This window comes from Talpa europaea (assembly GCF_964194135.1).
Source record: "Talpa europaea genome assembly, chromosome: 15".
Taxonomy (NCBI): domain Eukaryota; kingdom Metazoa; phylum Chordata; class Mammalia; order Eulipotyphla; family Talpidae; genus Talpa; species Talpa europaea.
Window position 1 is genome coordinate 14715192 of NC_140083.1, and position 21464 is coordinate 14736655.

General features: G+C 39.7%; 1 protein-coding gene across 17 annotated transcripts in view; it reads left to right on the top strand.

Annotated features, from left to right (window-relative positions):
- Positions 1-21464, top strand: part of ANKS1B (ankyrin repeat and sterile alpha motif domain containing 1B) — a gene marked incomplete at both ends in the record, with an annotated part of 793016 nt that overhangs the window by 706104 nt on the left and 65448 nt on the right. For 8 of the 17 annotated variants that reach the window (XM_084256217.1, XM_084256227.1, XM_084256226.1 and 5 more), the window contains 2 exons: positions 18262-18369; positions 20368-20547. The exons of 4 other annotated variants lie outside the window; for them this stretch is intronic. In XM_084256217.1, the coding sequence (XP_084112343.1) occupies positions 18262-18369; positions 20368-20547 (288 nt within the window). The remainder of the gene's footprint in view (positions 1-18261; positions 18370-20367; positions 20548-21464) is intronic. 5 more of the 17 variants (XM_084256233.1, XM_084256218.1, XM_084256219.1 and 2 more) reach the window with 1 other exon arrangement.

Consider the following 21464-nt stretch of genomic DNA (forward strand, 5'->3'; position numbering starts at 1 on the left):
GCGCGCCATGCAGGACCCTCCTCAGGTGGCCAGGGAGCAGCCAGGGATCGAACCGGCGCCGCAGAGGCCGCGGGCAGCTTCGCAACCCAGCGCTCAACCTCTGCGCCACCGGGGAGGCCCCTGTTCTGTTTTCTTAATGATCAATTCAGATCCTCCAGCTTCCTAATAAATTGCTTAGCAGTCAATTCAGATTAACCAGAAATATACATCTATTTGACCTTGTGTAATGACAACATGTTAGGCAGAAGGCCATTCTAAGGAATAAATTCAAATTCTGAGTAAAAACACTGTCAAATTCAAGACCTTTTATATTGAGATGAATCGTTTAGAAAACCTTTTCTCCCTACCAAAAGCCTCATAAATGAGAACAGTGTTACTATTTTAAATTAAAACCATCTTTTCAGTTCCTACATGACTAGAGATTTTGCAAATAGTCATATAAATGATTGTAAAATAGAAAAAAAGTGTTTGAAAAGTTGCATTTTATTAAATTCCTGGCTAGATGCATTTTTCCCTCAAACTCACAATTTAAATTATTCAGTTTTTGGTTTGCCCAAATGCAGTCTTTTTTTAGGGAGCAAAAAATAAGCTATACTTATGTAAGATTCAAGTGCTTCATAAAACCACCATGTTAATAATACTTGTTTTTTAAATGTTGTGTTTGGAAAGGTAGCATCTCTTTCCCCCAGCCTTCTTAATTAGCATTTCTCATATGCGACATTTCTTAAGAGACACTGTGGTTTAAGAGCTAAGGATCCAGCAATGCTTTTTACCTCTCTTCATGGTTTTCCTGCAGGGAGCCTTCAACACATTCTGTCCATGTTCACGGGATATAAATATCATTTTTTATGAACCTTAATGAGAAGAGATTAAACCTAAACAAAAATAAGAAATGCTGGGGAAAAAGAAGCCACTTTCATCTCAAGGAATTACAATGTGGGATTTCAACATTGGAGGCATTTGGCCTGAAATAATGTTAGTTCCTTAGAAAGCTGAGATTAGTATAGTTTTGTAACAAACAATCATTTTTTCATATATTGGAAATGAACTTTAACATTTAAATTCTTCATCAAAAATCACAAATGACTTAAATTTCATAAACACTGAAGGAACTCACTCATAGCAGGAATCTAGAAAACTTAAATAAGGGACCAGGAAAAAGAATAACTATAAGAAAGTAAAAATCAAAATCAACAAACTATAAACCAGAGACACTCTATGGGGTGTGGGGAGCAGGGAGGGGAAGCATTGGGGTCAAAATAAGGGGGTCGCAACTGTAGGGGGAATATAAAAATAAAAAAAAATTTTAATATAATAAAAAAAAGACTGAAGGAAGATAGGAATCTACCCAAAGGACACAAAAGCATTGATTCAAAAGGATACCTGCACCCCTATGTTTATTACAGCACTATTTACAATAGCTAAGCTATGGAAATAACCCAAATGCCCAAAAATAGATGACTGGATCAAGAAGATGTGGCATATATATGCAAGGGAATACTATTCAGCAATCAAAAAAGATAAACTCATGCCAGTCACAGCAACATGGATGGAGCTAGAAGGGATTATGCTCAGTGAAATAAACCAGAAGGAAAAAGAAAAATATCGGGTGGTTTCACTTATAGGGGAACCAAATAAGGGATCAGGGGGGAAATAATAATAAATTTAAAAAAAACAAAATTAGCAGGTAATCATAAATCAGAGACATTCTGTGAGGAGAAGAGGGAGGCAGAGGGATGAAAACAGGAGAGAGAAGAGCACAAGGGACTATGGTGATGGTTCATGGGTGAATTGGTGGGAATTTTATGGGGAATACACCTAAAAAGAGAAAGCATATAAGCATACATTGTTACAAAAATGAACAATAATGTAATATATATATATATATTGTTAAGAAGGCTGCAGGAAGATTTAATTTAAGCATGCGTGGAAAACTTTTGATGTAATCAGTAGGTGTAGTGTTGATGCTATAACATTTTCATCATTAATTATGCTTTTCATGGATATCAAGTGCCTGCTATGTGAATGATTTTATATTAGTTCATTAATGACATGCTCCATACTGTCATTCTAGGACAATGTCAGGGTAGTTTACCAATTTTTCATCATGTTGTTTTCTCTCTGGCTTAATAATACAATCATCTTGAAGCGGAAAAAATAGAAAATCCCTCACTGTGTGAATGACATTGTATGTAGGTAACGAGTTCAGTGACAATTACATATTAAACCCCATTTTCTACCAAATATTAAATCATTGCTTATTGCTTGAATTTCATTGGAGGCTTATAAATTATATGAATTATATTGGCAAGTGGGGACATTACTTTTCCATTTGAAAGTTCAGCACCTACTTTTTAGAAGTCATTGCTCTTTTTTTCACTTTCGTATCTTGAGCTCATAAATTTGATCAACAAGCTTGCAAAACTTGCTAAGAAAATTCATTTACCACATTTTTTGCAGACTGTGCTAAGTACGGACACTGTCATTCAAAAGATCCATTGCTGTTGTTTTTTGTGATCTCTCTTTTGGTAAACTGTGTTGGTGTTTTTGTGAGCCACTTTCTAACATGTTCCCTACTAGGAATACAAGCATAAGACTTTCTGCCTTCAAGAAGATTTTGTTCTAGGGCCTCCCCTGGTGGCGCAGTGGTTGAGCACTGGGCTGCGAAGCTGCCTGCAACCTCTGCAGCCTCTGCAGTGCCAGTTTGATCCCCAGCCGCCAGCGAGGGTCCCACATGGCACCACAGACCTCTCCTGTCGCGCCCTCTGCTCCCCTCAGCAGTGTATTTTGTCAGTCTGCCTGTTCTGCTCCCCACTCTGGCTCTGGTGAATCCTCTCACCCTCCCGTGCTTCTGACTATACCCAGTGCTTGTATAAATAAATAAATGAATCTTTAAAAAAAAAAAGAAATTAAAAAAAAAAAAAGATTTTGTTCTAGGAAAGAAAACATGGAAGCACCTACTTCCACCCAAGGGTGTTGGTAGACATTTCCTCTTTCACCAAAGAAATGTTTGATTGGTCTTAACTACTAGAAGATGAGTAGAGGGTTCACCAGATGGGAAGCGGTGAGGGACATTTCGCAAAAGAAGTCACAGCTCAAATACCTTCAGAACCTGAAGGAAGTGTCCCACTTTGTCACAGTTAAGTGCTCTGGCCCCCCAAAGAATCCCCCACCTCCGAAAACATCTCTTCTTTCCCCATCTTCCTAAGACAGTTTACAGCAGTCACCACCATGGCTGTCTCTTTCCTTGCCAAAATGGGGAGGGTTGGGTGGGGGCCAGCACAGTCAGCAGCTGGAGCTGCCCCATCACTGTAACCACTCATTATTCTTGCTTCGTGAATCATAACTGGCCTGGGTGCAGAGAAAGGAGAGAAAATTTAAAAGCCCCCCCCCCCCCCACCAACAGGGCTGGTTTTTTAACAATAAAACCTCCATTAACTGGAACTTTTTATTTTATTTTATTTTATTTTGTGGGACCCTCGTGGGCAGCTGGGGAACAATCCGGCGCTGCAGAGGCTGCAGGCAGCCTCGCAGCCCAGCACTCAACCGCTGCGCCACCAGGGGAGGCCCACTTTTTAAATTTTTTTAATTGAAGTAACTTTGCATTATAAAATTAGGTTTCAGGTATACATCACTGAGAATCAACATGTGTAAACTGTGTTAAGGTCACTACTAAAAGTCCGTTTTTTTTTTCCTTCATCATATCATTGTACCCTTTTTCCCCACCTCCCCTTCTCTCTTCCCTTCTGGTAACCACCAACTGGGCTTATAGTCCTAAGTTTATTTATTTATTTGTTTGTTTGTTTATTTTTAAAGATTTATTTATTTATTTATTTACACAAGCACTGGGTACAGTCAGAAGCACGGGAGGGTGAGAGAATTCACCAGAGCCAGAGCAGGGAGCAGAGCAGGCAGAAGGACCGAAGTACACTGCTGAGGGGAGCAGCGGACGGCAGGAGAGGTCTGCGCACCATGTGGGACCCTTGCCCGGCAGCTGGGGATCCAGCTGGTGCTGCAGAGGCTGCGGGCAGCTTCACAAGCCAGCGCTCAAGCGCTGCACCACCGGGGAGGCCCCCAAAGTTTATTTTTTAATTTATTTAGTTCACCTGCTTGTTTGTTACAAAAGGTAGGGTTTCATCTTTTTAGAGCTGTATAATATTCCTTTTTTTAAATACACACACACAAATTCTTCTCTATCCATTCATCAGTTGATAGGCACTTAGTTTTTTTCCAGATCTTGGCTATTGTAAATAATGCTGCCATAAACAGCACTATCTTGAATTAGTGTTTTCATATTCTACAGATAGATTCCTAGGAGTGGAAATGCTGGATCATATGGGAGATCTATATTTAATTTTTTGAGGAACCTCCATGCTGTTTTCCATTGCGGTCACACCAGCTTACGTTCTCACCAAGAGGTGGGAAATGCATATATCTCTTCAAATTAATTTTTTTTTCAGATAAATACCTAGAAATGGAATATCTGAGTTGTATGGAATTTCTCTCTTCAATTTCTTGAGAGATCTTAACTGGAATTTTATTTTTTTTTTTTTTTTTTTTTATTTTTCTAAGACTTTTGGTACTAGTTTCGCTTTACCTCAAATATGTATGTATAATTATGTTAGTATAATTATTGTTATATTAAAATACAATATATAATATAATAATTCAGTGAATCTACTTATTCAGCATTACAGAAACAAAAATACTGATTGGCCTGCCGAATTATTTACTTAGTTAAACCAGTGTTTTGTTGCCATTATAGAATGACTTAGTTATTAATATCCTTTGTATATGTATTTCTTGATTTGTGTGGTAACTTCTGATTTCATATTACTGTTATAACAATTGTAAAAATAATTTTTGTATTTGTAAATGAAAATTTTTTTTTTTTATTTTTTTTTTTTTAAATAAATTTTATTGTTATATTCCCCATACAATTGCAGCCCCCCCATTCTGACCCCAATCCCTCCCCTCCCGCCCCCCTAAAAGTGTCTCTGGTTCATAGTTTTTTGTTGATTTTGATTTTCACTATCTTATAGTTATTCATTTTCCTGGTCCCTTATTTAAGTTTTCTAGATTCCTGCTATGAGTGAGACCATCCGGTATTTTTCTTTTTCTTTTTGGCTTATTTCGCTGAGCATGATCCCTTCCAGCGCCATCCATGTTGCTGCAAATTGCATGTGTTTATCTTTTTTGAATGCTGAGTAATATTCCATGGTATATATGTACCACATCTTCTTGATCCTTAACTGGAATTTTAGATTGCTAATGTTGTCAGTCTTTGCTTTTAGTGCAAGAGACAGTGACAACCAACTGCTCCTAGGAATTTGTCATAAAGAGCAAAACTTTCTGGGGTGCTGCTGGGGTCACTGTGCATTCCTCGCTGCCTTCTGCAGAGTGCTGTGGTTCCTTGACAGGGCTGCCTTACAACCACAGTGTTCAGTGTGCAGGACAGAGTTAGGCACCTTCACTAAACTGCACTCAAACAGGGGAGGGAGAAATGTTTTATATTATATTGCATGTATATAGATTGTTATATATATATATGTATATATTAAGTATATTTAGAGACTTCCTCTAGAAATATATAAATTATATATTATATATTTAGAAAGAATATGTAATATATATTATGTAAGGCCTCCAAAAACAGGGGGAGAGGGGAGGGATGTCATTTAACCCTAAGATACACTGATTAAATAATTGAATTAAGTGAAAATTTCATACCTTCTATAGGCATATCATTATACTAAGGTTACTTAACACACCATCTCATTATGTAAAGGTAATTGAGGTTTTATCATGTAAATATGCAACACTGAGCCACTAATGCAGCCCTTGGAAATTACCTTAATTAAAAAAAATGTTTTCATTATCTGGGAATCATTACGGACTGACAGAGATTTCCGATTGCCCTCAAATTCTCGACTACATTTTCCTGGCCAGGACTTCCTCTTTTGGCACTGGCATTTGGGAATAATGGCAAGGGACTGATTAGCTTGGTAAAGTCACTTTCTATCTGTGTGTTTCCTTCCCTTTCTGAGTCTTACTCTTGCATTCTTTGTGCTAAACCTTGCCTTGGATTCACATAAAATCTCAGGTAATTCTCTGAACTGTGGCAGGCCATGTCTCTCCCCATCTTGAACATGCAGAGTTGATTTCTTTTGAAATCTCAATGTCAAACACTACATTTATCCCTGTTAAATTGCCTGCTTAGCCTTTCAGCCTGTTGAGGGAATTTTGAATTTTGCATTGGCCTATCACTGTGTTAAATACCCTTCACAGCTTTATGTCATTGAAAAATCTGATAAACCTTCCTCTTATATCTACTTATATGCCATTAATAAAAATATTGAATAAAGCTGATCCAGGGGCAGAGCCTTTGGAATTCAATTCAAGCTGGTCCCCCTACCAGCTGTGACAGAGTCGTTCATCAAACCTCTCGGGTGTAGATGTATGACCGGCTATGAATCCACAATTTTTCTCTCGTGGAACCCACCATCTTATAGATAATGAAAGACTTCATCAAGTGCTTATTGGAGTCATAGACACTGTGTGGCATTCTCCTGCTCTGTCAACTTCATACTAATAACCTTGTCCAAAAAAGGAAATTGAGTTATGCAGCCAAAACCTGATTTTAATGAGACCACTGATGTCTGAAGAGTGGCTGAGGGTACAGGGGTTGTTGCCAGTCACTGCGAGCTTCTGGATGCATGTTGCATGGATGAGCTGACAGAGCTCCAGGGTTGGCTCAGCCCTTCTGGTTCAGAAACCAGACTTCATCAGAACACTGTATGAAGTTCCCGTTTATTGAGACTCATTTTATGCCTGGCACCATGCTGGATGCTTGTAGTTCATTTAGTTCCGGATTCAAAGTTGTAAGTAGGTTTTTAAACCCTATTATTTTGCATCAGTTAGGTCAAGTTGGACCAAAGTCATAAGTAAGTGCCAGAACCAAGCTTTCTATCTTCATCTCCCTGACAATAAGTCCCACACTTAATCATTATGGCCTCTTGCACAAATTCTTATGCCTCAATGGAGTTGATTTTACTCGAATGGTGCAGCCACAGTCTCTCCAGTCTATTCATGCAGTGGTGGGCAGGATTCTCTAAATGTGTCAAAAGATTCCCTGCACCCCTGTCTTCAGCACTTCCTTTCCTGGTATCTGGGTACCAAAAAAAACTCACTCTATCACTACTTACTGGTGCACTTTCTGATATTGGAGGAAAGTGAGCTTTTAGAAATGTCTTATATGTCTCAACATGAGGTCTGATGAAATAGCCCCCCGCCCGTGACATATAGTACCTATTACATGATCAAGGAGCTTGCTTTCTCTGGGATCAAGCTCTTTCTCCCAACAGTGCTGCCAAGGTTAGGCTTCCTAATTGTCTTTTGTCCATTATTTCATTGCTTGAATCTCCCCTCTCCATGTTCACCCCACCCCACACATACCTTCTTTGTTTAGCTTGGTTTGGTATCACTGGATAAACTATAGTCAAAATTGCCAATCTAGTTCATTGACTCTGGGCTGGGAAGTCATTCTGTCTCCATTCATTCTGTTGAGGTGATTAATTGAATGTCTAGACTACACCCTTATTTCCTACTTCTTGAGGAATGTCATTATCATGATCTGTTATACCTATAGAGCCCCACATTGGCTCCTAGTGATCACGACAGTCTTCAAACATTCACAAGCCATTTGCTGTAAGCATTTAGAAAACATAAACATTTTTACCAAAGTGTCATTGTTGGGAGGATTAAGCCTTTTAAAACAAGGAGGTCGTCAGTACTAACTTACTGTACATGTATAACAAGGAATATTGTTACACTGGAGCACAGCCACCCTCTGCATCCCACTTCCCTGGAGATATACTGGACTCTACAGTTTCCATGTTATCCATTCTTGAGTCTAGCTGATTAAAAGTACCTCCAGGAGGACAGTGGTTTCTTTCTGGAGCAACGTGAATCACAACCTTCCTGAATGGCCTTTTTTTTTTTTTAAAGATTTATTCATTTCTGCTTACAAGAGCTGGGGCACAAGCCAGAGGTGCAGGGGTGAAAGGATCCACCAGAGACAGAGTCGGGAGCAGAACAGGCAGATCTACTGAAATACACTGCTGAGGGGAGCAACGGGCAAGACAGGAGAGGTCTGCTGCGCCATGTGGGTTGCTCCCTGGCCAGGGATTGAACTCATGCTGCAGAGGCTGCAAACCGCTTCATAGTGCAGTGCTTAACCCCATGCACCACCAGGGAGGCCCTCAATGGCCTTTTTTATACTGCACTTCCTGAACACAATATTGAATGCTTTCTTACAGCATTATTCATTTTAATAACTATTGCAATATAATTAGCAAGGTTAAAAATCAGCCATTTTAAATATAGTTCCATGAGCTTTATGAAGTTATGCAGTGGTCCAATCATCAATAGGCTCCAGATTTAGAACATTTCCATCACCCTGAAAACTTCCCTCATGGCCTTTGTTTGCTGTCAGTCCCCACTCCCATTCCAACCCTGGGCAACCACGAATATGCTTTCTCTATGTATAATTTTATATTTTTTAGAAATATCATATACATGGAATGATACAATATGTAAGCTTATGTATCTTCACTTAGCATCATGCTTTGAGGTTTGTCAGTGCCAGTCTGTTCCATTTTATTGCTGAATAGTATTCCATTGCATGAATATGAATATACTGCATTTTTCTTATCCATTCACCATTGATGGGACATTTGGGTTGTTTCCAGCTTTTAGCTATGTGAATAATGTTGTTTAAACATTCATTTAGAAATATTTCTGTGGACATATGTCTCCATTTCTCTTGGGTTGCTACCTAGAAATGGATTTGTTTGATCATATGGTAAGAAATGTAAGGACATATGGGTCATAATGTAAGGACCAACAGTTCCCCAAATGTGGATGCATCAGTTTGCATTTCCACCAGCAATATGAGGCTTCCAATTTCTACACATCCTCACCAGCACTTGGTATTATCAATGGTTTTCATCTTAGCCATTCTCATGAATATATAGTAATTCCCAGTTTCATTCTGTTATGTGATTCTCCAGAAATAAGGAAGCAGATAACCAAATGTGGGGGCAGAGGGAGGGAGACATTGAAAGAAAAGGGATTATTTAAAAATCTACCTCTCACTATCATCCTACTCTTTCTCACCTTGAACCTTCCTGTGTAAGACACCTGTCTTCCTTAGAAATACTTTGCTCTAATATACTTAGTATCCTTTCTGTTGGATTGGCCAATACATTGAACATCTAATTCTAATATGCAGTAGAAACTCCTAGGCTAAGTAAAATCCATGGATGCATTTTTAAAACCTTAATTTTAGCTAGTTTTAGCTAGATTTTTACCTCCTCCCACACTAAGTTCTTTTATCAGAGCTTCTGACAAGAAACAGAATTGACTTGTTTGAATTCATTGCCTCTTTCTCTATTCTGTCCTCTATGGGGGGGGGTGTTATATGCCATTAATGTAGCTAATCAACAAGAAAAAGGCAGTGACACAGCAGAAAAGGAGACTATTGATCATCCAAAAACTGGATAACCAGACCCTCCCTCACATACCTACAAATTGAACTGGAGATTGAATCTCCAATTCAATTTGTCTTAAAGGTTCTTTCTATAAATATATGTATATTCATATATTTTGCATATTTTACTTTAAATTACAGTATACAGACATTTGTTAATAATTGTGTTAAACAATTTCATTAACAATGCTAAGTGCATTGGTCCTACGATATAATAAATCATAAGTTTTAATCTCAAAAGCTGAAAGAAAGTTGGAAAATACCCTCAGTAGCCATAAATATCCTGCATGCTTAGCAAATATCAGCAGAACTGTGGCCTTTTTACATCTTAAGATGCAGGCGTATTATGTATCAGTCCTGCAGAGGTAGCTGCAGCTTTCAAATGCTATTAGTCCATCATCACGTCTCCAAGAATGACTTCAGATATGGGATATAGCACGTATTTCCCATTTTCGCCTTGTAACAAATTTTACTTTCAACAAACCCAATGATTGGGTTATCGAGCTGTGCAAACCAAATTTCTCCTATGAAAACCTACCTTAAGTAAAGCTGTACTGAAAAGTAACATATAGGGAAATTAGTTAGGAATTGATTGCTTGGTTTGTTTGTATTTTTTTTAACCTTCTGCAGCAATGTTTATGTGAAAATATAATCAAAAAATTAGTACCTTCATCAAGAGGTAATTTAGAAAGCTTTACAAATAAACCTAAGATTCTCATTGATTATAAAAGAAGGTTTTCTACCTCCAGAACCTTTAAATGTTCAGAAGCAATTATACCATTAAGGTCTCTCTCTCTCCATTCAAAGATTATCTCATTTCCTCATAATTAGTACTTCCTGTTTATTGAGACAGGCTATGTTCAGAAAACACACATCGCCCCTGCTCCCTCTCACTCACTGCTTAGTAGTTCTCGCTGTTGGTTAATCTCTGAAGCCGTATGACTTAGAACCTCTTTTCCTCCCCATGGGTTAGTTAGCACAGTTGTATTTTGATGGTATTGTCAGACAGACTGTTATTTGCAGTTTATTTAGTAGCAGTTGCTTTGAAAATTAATGGCAGAAGGAAAAGAAAATTTGGAAAATATATTTTGTTGCTGCTGCTGCTGCTGTTGTCAGTTGAAGTGTTGGAGGTAAGGGACAGGAATTACAGATGGTAGGAAGTAAGGAAATCTTACAGCACCACTGACAAGACTGTGTAAATGAAGTAAGGCTCTAACGCAGGGGGAATGGAAAACTGTTGAGAGTAGCAAAGGAAAGAAGTAGGAGGTGTTTTTCAGATGCCCCTTGTTTTTGAGATTGCCCCTCCTTCATTTGTTATGTATCAGTTGAACAAAATTGTGTCAATACCTCCCCATAAGGGGTCAGATTTGAGTTTTCAGGCTTGCCCATTTAAGGTGTACTTGTGTGCTAGAAACTAGGGTGCAGTGACAGCAGATCTGACCTTCAGCACTTATGTTCTGGCTCAACAGGTAAAACATATACACACCTAGAGAGAGCTGGAGATACACACCGTGATGTGTGGACCTGCTCTCACCAGCACTGGGCAGCCGGAACACACCAGAGAATTCAGAAAGAGGAAGGTTGTTGTAATCCAGGGTGAACAAGAAGAGACTTTAGGTGGACTTTGATTTCATCCTTGCAAGAATCTCATGAAAAGTAGGGCAAGGACATTCTAGAACTTGCACACATATTGTATATTTGGGGGGAAAAAAGATGTATGTGACACAGATGGAGACATGGAAGATATTTATCCGGTTAGAGTTAAAAAAGTTTTAGATAATAGGGGAGAAGGAAGAGAAGAGAGGAAGATGTGGTCTTGATCAAAAATCTACCCAGGCATAGCCACACTAGCACATTTGGTAACAGAGACAATATTCAAACTTTTGCTAATAGGGTCTTTCAAGGGCAGGAGAAGAAAATTTTGCATTTCTTTTATACTTGAAAGTAATGCCTTAGTTTAGTACTTTATAGTTTCCAGCACATTCTTCTAGTCTTTCTCATTCAATCCACAAAAATTCCTTTCAGTCTAGGAAGGCTGTGTAGACATATGATTAAGAGAGAAAGAGAATTGGATAGGTAGATGGTAGATATGGTAGATAGGTAGACAGACAGACAGATAATGGAAGGAGGGAGTAAATTTGATGGATGGGTGAGTGGGTGGGTAAATAGATACATAAAAATATAGATAATAGATATATAGTCTCACACCCTTATTCTTTAAAATAAATATTTTTTGCTGAATTGAGAACCCTACAGGAGGCATATTGTTTCTTATTTGTGACTCACTAATTGCATAACATGTTGGTTATATGTGAAAGAGATCCAATAAATGCTTGCTCAATAAAATTATTATCACTTGAATATCACAACAAAGAGTTGTCAAGGATTGCTTAGCAGAAGAAGAGTTAGGGGAAGAACCAAATACATGGCTTTCTGCTTAGGGGCCTTCTAGTCATCAGCCATACCAGAAATGGGTTATTACAGTCCATGAAACAAGAAAGAAAATGTCACAATCAAAAATCAGATGCAAGTTCAACCAAGGATTTCTGGAATTGTGGGAGTTGAAATTGGATGACACACAGGCATTTTGCCTTAATGCTTATGGGTGGAAAGTGTTTAGAAATTATTACTAAGGAGGGGGGAAAATCATTCACATTTAATTGCAATTTTAGTTCTGCAGATGAGAACAAAGCAGATAAACTCCCAACTCAACTTCCATTCTGGGTATTTAAGAATGCCAGAACTTTTCAGAACACTCATGGTTTTGTTCAGACACCAACGCTGAAGCCAGATGAGCTCTCTGGAATAGCATGGGAGCTGCAGCCCTTAGTTGACAAATATCTCTAAAAAGAAGAGGGTCTTCATCAACCCACTTAAAATGGAAGGAGGTCCAAATACAGGGTGACCCGAAAACTTTTCCATCCTAAATACCACTTAAATAAAAATAAAATAAAATCCCTCCCTACATTAAAAACCTAAAAATACAAGAATGTAGCCCGGTGTTGTGATAACCAGAATCACTCATGCACTCAGCATTGGTGCCTGTGCTACTTCTGGAGGATTCCAGCTACATGTGTTATTTTATATCTGTCAGCTGAGGCTGAACTCCAAAACACGACAAATGCAAAATGTGACATTGAGGAGCTTTCGGTGATTTGTGGTTTTCCCTGGAAGACGTGGTCCAGCATTAAGTGGATTGAGGCTTCATGCGCAACATGGAGACAGACTGTCTCTGCGTAACTTGTCATGGTTGTGTGCATTTCTGCAGTATTTTGTGGTGTGTTCACACTGTGTCTGTGACAACGCGGCAAGGACAATGGAAAATTGTAGTAGCATGATAGGAATTTTTTTTTTAGCATGTGCATCGGTGGAGATCCCAAAAAGAAGCACGAGCCAATGAGGGGAATAGTTAATGAATCATGACATGATTATCTCAAAACAACACAGTAATATTGAGGGTTACTTAAAATGTCTACTGAGAAATGTGTATGTAGGAAAGTTCTGTGGCTTTAATGTTGTGTGAACACATTAGGGTACAAATTGCATTGGTGTTATGGCTACCACAAAATATAATCATGGGGATAAAATGAAAAATACATGTCATGCTAATAACCTGTCGATAACTTGTTCTCTTATTTGTTTCTCTGTATTTTCTGTCTTTACAACAGGAAAGCAGTTTTGTTGTTATTATCAAAGCATGTTTAATTTACATCACATTGAACTTAACATGTTTAATTCATATCACATTAAATTTAAAGGAAAAAAGGACATACTGACTATCTTTGTTGCTGATGTAAACTATTCAGCACCAGGGTAATGATAGTATCTAGCAGAATTCCCACAGCAAATCCAGAAACATAAGTGACAATGATAATATTACAACATTGTCGTCCGGCACAATTATTCTCCTATTGCCAGGATATGCAATGGGGTTTCTGAAGTTGTCCTGTTAATTGATATTGGAGAAGATTCCTAGAAGCAGCTACAACTCTGATGAATGGATGCTAATATCCTGCAGGCCTGTGGTGTTGCAACAATAATCCTTGCCTTTGGCCCACATGTCTCATGATAGTTGTAATAAAAAAGCCATTAAGAAAACATGCAATAACTTTTATTTCTTATCTATTGGAATTCAACAGTCGGATCCCCATTCTTATGCTCATGTGTATAGTAATTTTTTCTCCTGCTAATGGTTTGACAATGTAGTTACTGGTGCCCAGTCTCTCTGAGTTCCCCCTCTGAAGCCACCAGAGAATTTGTGACAGAAACTCAATATTGCTTTTTCAGTTGAACTGAATTTTGTCAACACCTTAGAATAGCCAAATCCCCAATATGGTGCCATTACCTACACTCCCACTGGGTTCCTCTTACCTGCAGTTAACTTACACCCAAGCAGGAATGAATACCATGCAGAATTCTCAACAATCATAACCATTGATATGGATATTTGAAAACTAAAGGTTTGCTAACTGGTCTTCAGCTAGGCTTCTTGGGGTGGGGGAAGGGAATACCTCCTGCTTACAATGATCAAATGTTAAGCTGTTCTCACTTCAGTCAAATCCTGTTAGTTACCTTTTCAACTTGACTTTTCCATAATGACTAACTTTCTTTGGAATTTTCTCTCTGTTGTTATCTTAATTGTATTTCTTATTGTGAACTTGAGAGTTGGAAAGTCAAATATTACTCTCCTTACTGCTCCACTGTTAACCCACTCAGACTGAATCTGGGATAGCTGAGAGCATCCGGGTTTTTGTCTATATATGCATGTCACAGAAAATGCTGTAATATACCTGCCTGAGCTCTATTGGCTTGTAGTTTTAACCTACTATGAACTTTGTCCAAAACTGAAGCTATATTTAGTGTTTTCAGATTCAAGACTCAATACAAATGCTTTGAACATGATAAATCAAAAGAAAAAGCTTATGGAGCATCATAACAATATAACCAATAATGTTGCTAAGGCCAAAAGGTATTGAGGTTAACAGCAAGAAGAGCAGGATAAGGGTAAAGAGCAGGTTAAGAATCAGATGCAAATCGAAGCCATGTTACCTGCTAGCAATGTGACCAGAATGTCTGAGTCTCAGGTTTTGCATCTGCAAAACTGGAAGGATAGTGTAATTTTAAGGAATAAATGAGATAGTTATGCATGTAGATAGTGCACTGAGCAGTTTCTAGCACCTCTGGCATGTAAAACTAGAACATAGCAAATGTTCAATAAATGGTAGTCGTCATCAATATCTTCTGTGATATGGGATCACATCTAATAAAGTTACCAAGTGTTCTTAACATGAATCATTACTCTGTTAATTTTCTCTTTCCATCTCTCTGTCCATCTGTCCATGAACCCATCAGTCCTCTTCTGTAAGTAGTTCTATAGAGATGGCATTAGTGAAATTCCACTGTAGACGACTGCCTCAGTTTACTTCTTAGAGATAAGAGGTGCATGAGATAAAAATATGCACTCTTTTGGATTAAACTAGTATTAGAGGCCAGAATCAGTCCTACCAGTACATGTGACTTCAATGAGGGTCTTTCCAATGTTACCCAGATCTCCTTATGCGAAGAGCCCACATAGTTGTTTGACATGATTAACTTTATGAAAACAACCACATTCCTGTGTCTTGGGTCAGGACTCCCATGCATCCTTTTGTAACAGGACTAACACTTTGAATGCACTAGCTGGAACAAGCACATAGTGACAGTTGTATCTTCTTTGTGCGAGACACTGTGTTACTCTCACAATTTCTCTCTTCCTCTTCCCAACAACACTTGAGATTGGCCTTCACGTCCTCATTTTATAAGCAAGAAAACTGAGATGAAAGAAGTCAGGTATTGGTCCAAAATTGAGTTGTAGGAGAGTAAACCAAGAGCAGTAAAGGAGGTCACAGCAGCTCGCTTTACCAGTTATTTGCAAATTAGTGTCAGGCATTTGTCAAAAAATTTTGAATATCTTTATTTCTATAAATAAATGTACTACTTTACAGGGGCCCAAGGTAGCACCATCAGTATTTCAAGACCAGTAATTACCCACTGGGAGCAAGGCAGTGGGGAAATTTTGGTAGGAATTTTTATCCAGGAGATGCCTTTGGCAAAGTAATTGAGAATAAGAATAAAAAGGAATAAGTAAATGTAGTGATTTTAGACTTGCAAAATGCACTTGAAAAGGTTAATGTTGTATTTTTCTGAAATGGAGGAATTCTTTGATCTTGATGCTTTAAAGAGAGAGAATGCAAGAATAAGGGCATTTCTCTGGATCTTATAAACAGTGTTGCCCGCAAATCATCAGCACAGGACCACACTTAGTTAGCATATTTATAAATCATCCTAAAGAAGGAATTTATGGTGAAATTCCACACTTGCTAAAACAGCCAAGCTCCTCAGGTAGTGAAGTGCCAAGCTAGCTGATATAAATGCAGAATGACAAGGCTGTGTGAGTGGGCAGAAGGGTGGCAGATGGGTGGCTTCATGGACAACTGTAAGATAAGGAATTTAAGAAAAAAAAATCATTGAAACCATTCTTCCAAAAGGATGTTGAACTATCAGCTATAGCCAAATTAAAAGCTCTTTTACAGTCAGCATACATTTTTGTCCCTGGTTATTCCTACTACAGCTAAAAGGCCAACAGGAAATCAGCAAGGTTTAAAAAGGTCGTTTATAGGTGCCACTAAATGCAGAAAACAGTACCCCACTCTGATGTAAAGCCATCGGTCTCTTAAACCTGGACTATCGAGAGCTCTTGTTCAGCAGACCTTAAGCAGTTATAATAGCATAGGAGAAGGCAGAGAGGAAGTCAGCCGAAGCAGTCTATGTTAAAGAGAACCTGCTTTATCGAAAAGGATAAACTCATGCCATTCACAGCAACGTGGATGGAGCTGGAAGGGATTATGCTCAGCGAAATAAGCCAGAAAGAAAAAGAGAAATATGGGATGGTTTCACTTACAGGAGGAATGTAGAGGAACCAAATTAGGGATCAGGGAAAAAAAATAATGATAATAAAGTAAAAATCAAAATCAACAGGCAACTGTAAACCAGAGACATTCTGCAGGGCTAGAAGGGAGTAGGATCAAAACAGGGGTGGGAAGAGCACAAGGGACTATGGTGATGGTGCACGGGTGAGTGGGTGGTGGGAATTCCATGGGGAAATCATACATTGTACCAAAATGAAGGATGATGTAATAAATACCTATAAAAATGAAAATTAAATTGAAAAAAGAGAACTTTATGAAAACAAGCTGTAAGGATTAGGAGTCATCAGCCTGGGAAGATGAAGGTCATAAAATCATAGGGGGGTGCTGCATGTGGACATTCACCTTGATTAACACATCATCCCCATCATCAGCAGGCCAGGAACGGAGATTAGACATAAAAGGAACAGAACAAATGCCAGTTTAAAATCTAAATCCATTTAGGTAAAACAGCCCTAAGAGGCAAATAAAAATCCAAGGTTCTCCCTGATGAGTGTCCAGATGAGTATCCTGCCTCTCTCCCTTAAAATCGAAAAAGGGGGGGTGAGGGGGAATGTTGTCATTTACACAACAGGTAGCACTTTTTGGGAACTAGTTTTCTAGCCTGTAACGACACTTGGGCAAGGAAGAGGTAAATACCTGGATTTATAGTACGTTGTTGTTAGAAGTCAGTAATATTTGGAGATATGCCCCAATTTATAGTTTACCTTGGAGTAAAACTTTGGAATCAAGCAAATCTGATTGAAATCCAAGAGCCTTCCAGATGGGGCTGCGGAGGGGGCTGGAAAGGCTGAGCAGGTGGGGACTGAGGCTCTGAGCCAGTCTTTTCTACCACATGCCCTGTGTCACACTGTCGGACTCAAAAATCCCCTCCTGAGGAAACTCAAAGTCTCCCTCAAGCAGGCAGTGCTGGGTTAAGCCTACTGTGCTGCTTGCCTCTACATTAACATTCATTCTTGCCTATTCATTGAGCACCTGTCCTTGTAAGCACTGCCTTGGGCCTTTGGGGACTCAGAGTGATGAGACATAGCAAGACCCCGCCCTCAGGAAGCTCCCTGAGGGAGAAGCATACCCAAAAGCTAAACCTGTGAGTCAAGTTATTTCAGAGGATAAAACATGGGTCACGGGGTAAAGACATCACAGGAGCTGAGGAAATGATTCTTTTAGTGAGGGGGGTGGGAAATGTTCCAGATGGATGGGTGCGCAAGCCCCCAGGTGAGAATGGTAGGGAGTGTTCACAGAACAGAGGCCAGTGTGATGGAGCCCCCTGAACCGAGGAAAAGAGAGGGGGGTAGAGAGAGAGGAAAAAAGAACAGAAGGTGCAGGAAGGGACAGGGAGTCAGGACCGCCAGCCTTGCAGGACTTCAGGCCAGGCCCAGACTCAGATTTTATTTTAAGCGCTATGGAAAGCTATTGGAGCACTTTCAGCTTTAGGGATAAGACTTGACTTAGAGTTTAGAAAGATCTTGTGACTGCCGAGGCAAAAATGGGACTCTAAGGCAGTGTGAGTTAGAGGGGCTTGTGCCCCGGCCTGCTCCGCCTTCCCCACGGCTTGGCCACACGAATGTTCTAGAAGCTGTTCCTCTTTCTGGACCTGAGCAGTCAAACTGATTTCACAGCACATCTCTCACGGTGTAGAGGTGACTTTGTGCAAACGTCTTTTATCTCCTTCATCATTTAAGACCTCTAGAGATTATTTTTCTCAACTGAAATTTAAGCCTTAAATATTTGTCATTTCAATTTCAGGTTTTAAAAATCAATTTGATTGGCCACAGGAAACGCATTTTGGCATCTCTGGGAGACAGACTGCACGAGGATCCACCACAGAAGCCCCCTCGATCCATCACCCTCAGGGTAAGTGCCCAGCATTTTATTTTGTTCTCTGCTCTTATCCTGAAAAATTATTTTGTACACAAAAATGAAGTAACTGAAGCAATGGATCAGGGAATGCAGGCTGTTTTCCAGATGGCTTCCCTTATCTGTATAAAAACAACTCACTTTTGATTGTGTTTTATAAGCCAAGATTGAATTTTCTCCATTGGTTAAGTATATATTTTTGAGATGTAGATATACATCCGACAAACCTCTCCCGCTATGCCCATCACACTCCCAACTACACCAAGAGAGGAAATGAGTTTTCTGTCAAACTCCTCAAACCCACAGAAAGAAAATCAATCAAGGACCACAGTTAAGTAAAGATCAATTTAAAATTAACCTTAGGGTCTTTTGGTTTTTAAGCAGTAAAAATTGTGCAACTTTACCCACTTCAAAAGTTAAGAATAGAGGACCTGGAACTTTCTTTAATAAACCATTTCAGCTCTATTTTAGAACTGTGGGGTAGAAAACTAGAGAGAAACCATAGAAGGGAGAGAAAAGTACAATGTAAAGAGAAGGAAGGCCAGAAGGCAAGAGGAGAGAAAGTGAGAAGCAGTTGTCAGACAAAACGGAAGCAAGGTGGCCTAGTGGACATCACTAGTTTTCTAATATTTGTCTAACATCCATCAAAAAGCTGGGATCTCCATCACCAGTTGGAGAGTTCCAAGTCCATTCTCTTCATTAGTCCTGCACTTGCTTGCTCCTGATTCCCGTTCTGCGAGTGTCAGGAAAGGTGGCGATAATAAATGAGCCCCAGCCTGGCACTTTGATAGAACCAATAGCCACAAAACACAGTGAAAGTTTGGCTCTAATCTGTGAACTTCAGCAAATTGCATAACTACGGTCAGGATAGCAAAGGGTCAGGTAGAGCAGGCAGAGGAGGAACAGTTAAGATTGTGAGTCTGATTCAGTTTTAAAAGAGCAGAAAATACACAATGCCAGACAATTGGCTTCAGAAGGGAGCCGTGGGGAAAATTGATTTATTGGAGGAACTGGGATGCACTGGGTTATTTGAAGGCTAGTGGAAAGTAGAAATAGGATTGATTTTTCTCCCTCAATCAGAGGAACCTCAAAAGAAAATTAGGGTGGGGGGATGAGGTTAGACAAGGATGATTATCTTGTCTCCATTTTGCTACATGATGGGGAGCCCCATCAGAGTAGCCATCCTAAGATGACATTTTAGAGGAGTAGTTCCCCTCTATTTACTCTGTTTCCATCCCCTTCTGAACTTCTCCCTCTGGCTCCCTGGAAGAGATTTAGGTCAAAGACATAGATACCCAAGAAAAGGTGCAGAACTTTAATCTGTCCAAAGAGCTCCAGAACACTGGGGAGAGAGGTGGCCTGTAGAATCAGCATGATGCAGTCCCCCTCAGACATGCAAACACTGGAGCCCAGCTCTCTGCACCCCTAAACTTACTTTGGACCAGTTTCCCTCAGCTTGAGTTGTCTTTGCTGTCAAAACGCATCCTCTGTCATTATATGCATTGCTCTCAGTCTGTGCGTGTGACATGCTGTGTTTCGTGCTGTGTCCTCTCCCTTGCCCGGTCGCCAGACCACTGTCTGATGGAGGATCAAGACCCATCAGGTCCTATTTTAGCTTTCTCATCATGGCGTGAGCCCTGGTGAGAACCCTGTCCGCATGAAGACACAGTTTCTCCCCTTATAAACTCAACTCAGTAGCAGCGGGGGTGCCCAGCCCCCCCCCCCGCCTGTCCCCTGAGGTCATTCAGAGTGCTGGTTTGAAAGAACTGAGTCTCATTCTTTATACGTTAAGCCTTTGACCTAAAATACTTAGGAGGAAAAGAAGGGGCTTAGATCAGGCCATTCATAAAATGGTGGGATGTCATCCATGCCTTGACAGTTGATTCAAAAATGACTCCCCACCCCTGCAGTTTGTCTTGTCAGTATTTCACAATTTTGAAACCAAAGGTTAGCCACAAGAACATGGTATTTATTTCATGATGTATTTCCATTCAGGAACCCAGTGGTAATCACACTCCTCCTCAGTTGTCTCCATCACTTAGCCAAAGCACTTACACCACTGGTGGCTCCCTAGACGTTCCTCACATTATCATGCAGGGCGATGCAAGGAGGAGACGAAATGAAAACTACTTTGATGATATTCCCCGATCAAAACTGGAGAGGCAGATGGCTCAGGTAAGGTATCGAAAGCCTCTGTGATGTTTTTGCCTTTCACCATATCAAGTATGCATTCTAGTGTTGAACAGCCGCTAACGAGGGATGCCTATTATCCAAAGCTAACTGGAGTTTTACCATTTTATGCCACAGCTTTTATTCCCTACTCACTGGAACTAGATGAAAACAGACCTTTCTGGGATTGGAACATAGATACACAGATCCTTGTTATCCCTTTGTGCTGAGTTATGTCTGCTCACTGCACTCAGAAAGTCTGTGGTTAAAGAAGTGACCTCGTACTACCATGTAAGAACCAAATCATAATGAAAACGATTAATAGAAGACTAGATTATAAGGTCAGGTTGGTTGGATGACAAGGCAGCAGCCAGGGGGAAGTATGAACTCCACCTCATGTTAATTTCCTCCCAAGTTGACATATTTGTGCAAAATTGCACTATGGGGACTACTTGTGTCATCTCATATTGTGGCCTTGAATAGCTGAAAATGACAAAGCTGCCTGACACAAATACTTGAAAAGAGAGATCTGTCGTGTTTAGATCTTTCCATGTTTTTGGTATGAATGTCCATGTCTAGCGTGTCCAGAGAGCACTGCTCAGAAATGTGAGCCATAGCACTGGAGCTGTTCTTCCAGCACATTCAGATGGGCATCTGCTCTGCAGTGTCACCCTAGGATGTGATGGATGCAGAGCTGTGGTTTTGTTGACAACCGTTGGCAAGATCAACTCTTCATCCTCATTCTAGGTTCAGAATGATGTGTTAAGAGGCTTCTCTCTGCCTCCCACACCTAAGATGAAAATCTCGAGGTGAAAATTTGTCTATAATTGCTTTGCCTTGGTTGTTAAATATTTTTCTCAACTGTTTGTGGGATTCTGTCTTTAAAAGCCTCCGGTAAACATTCTATGCTGCAGCACACAAAA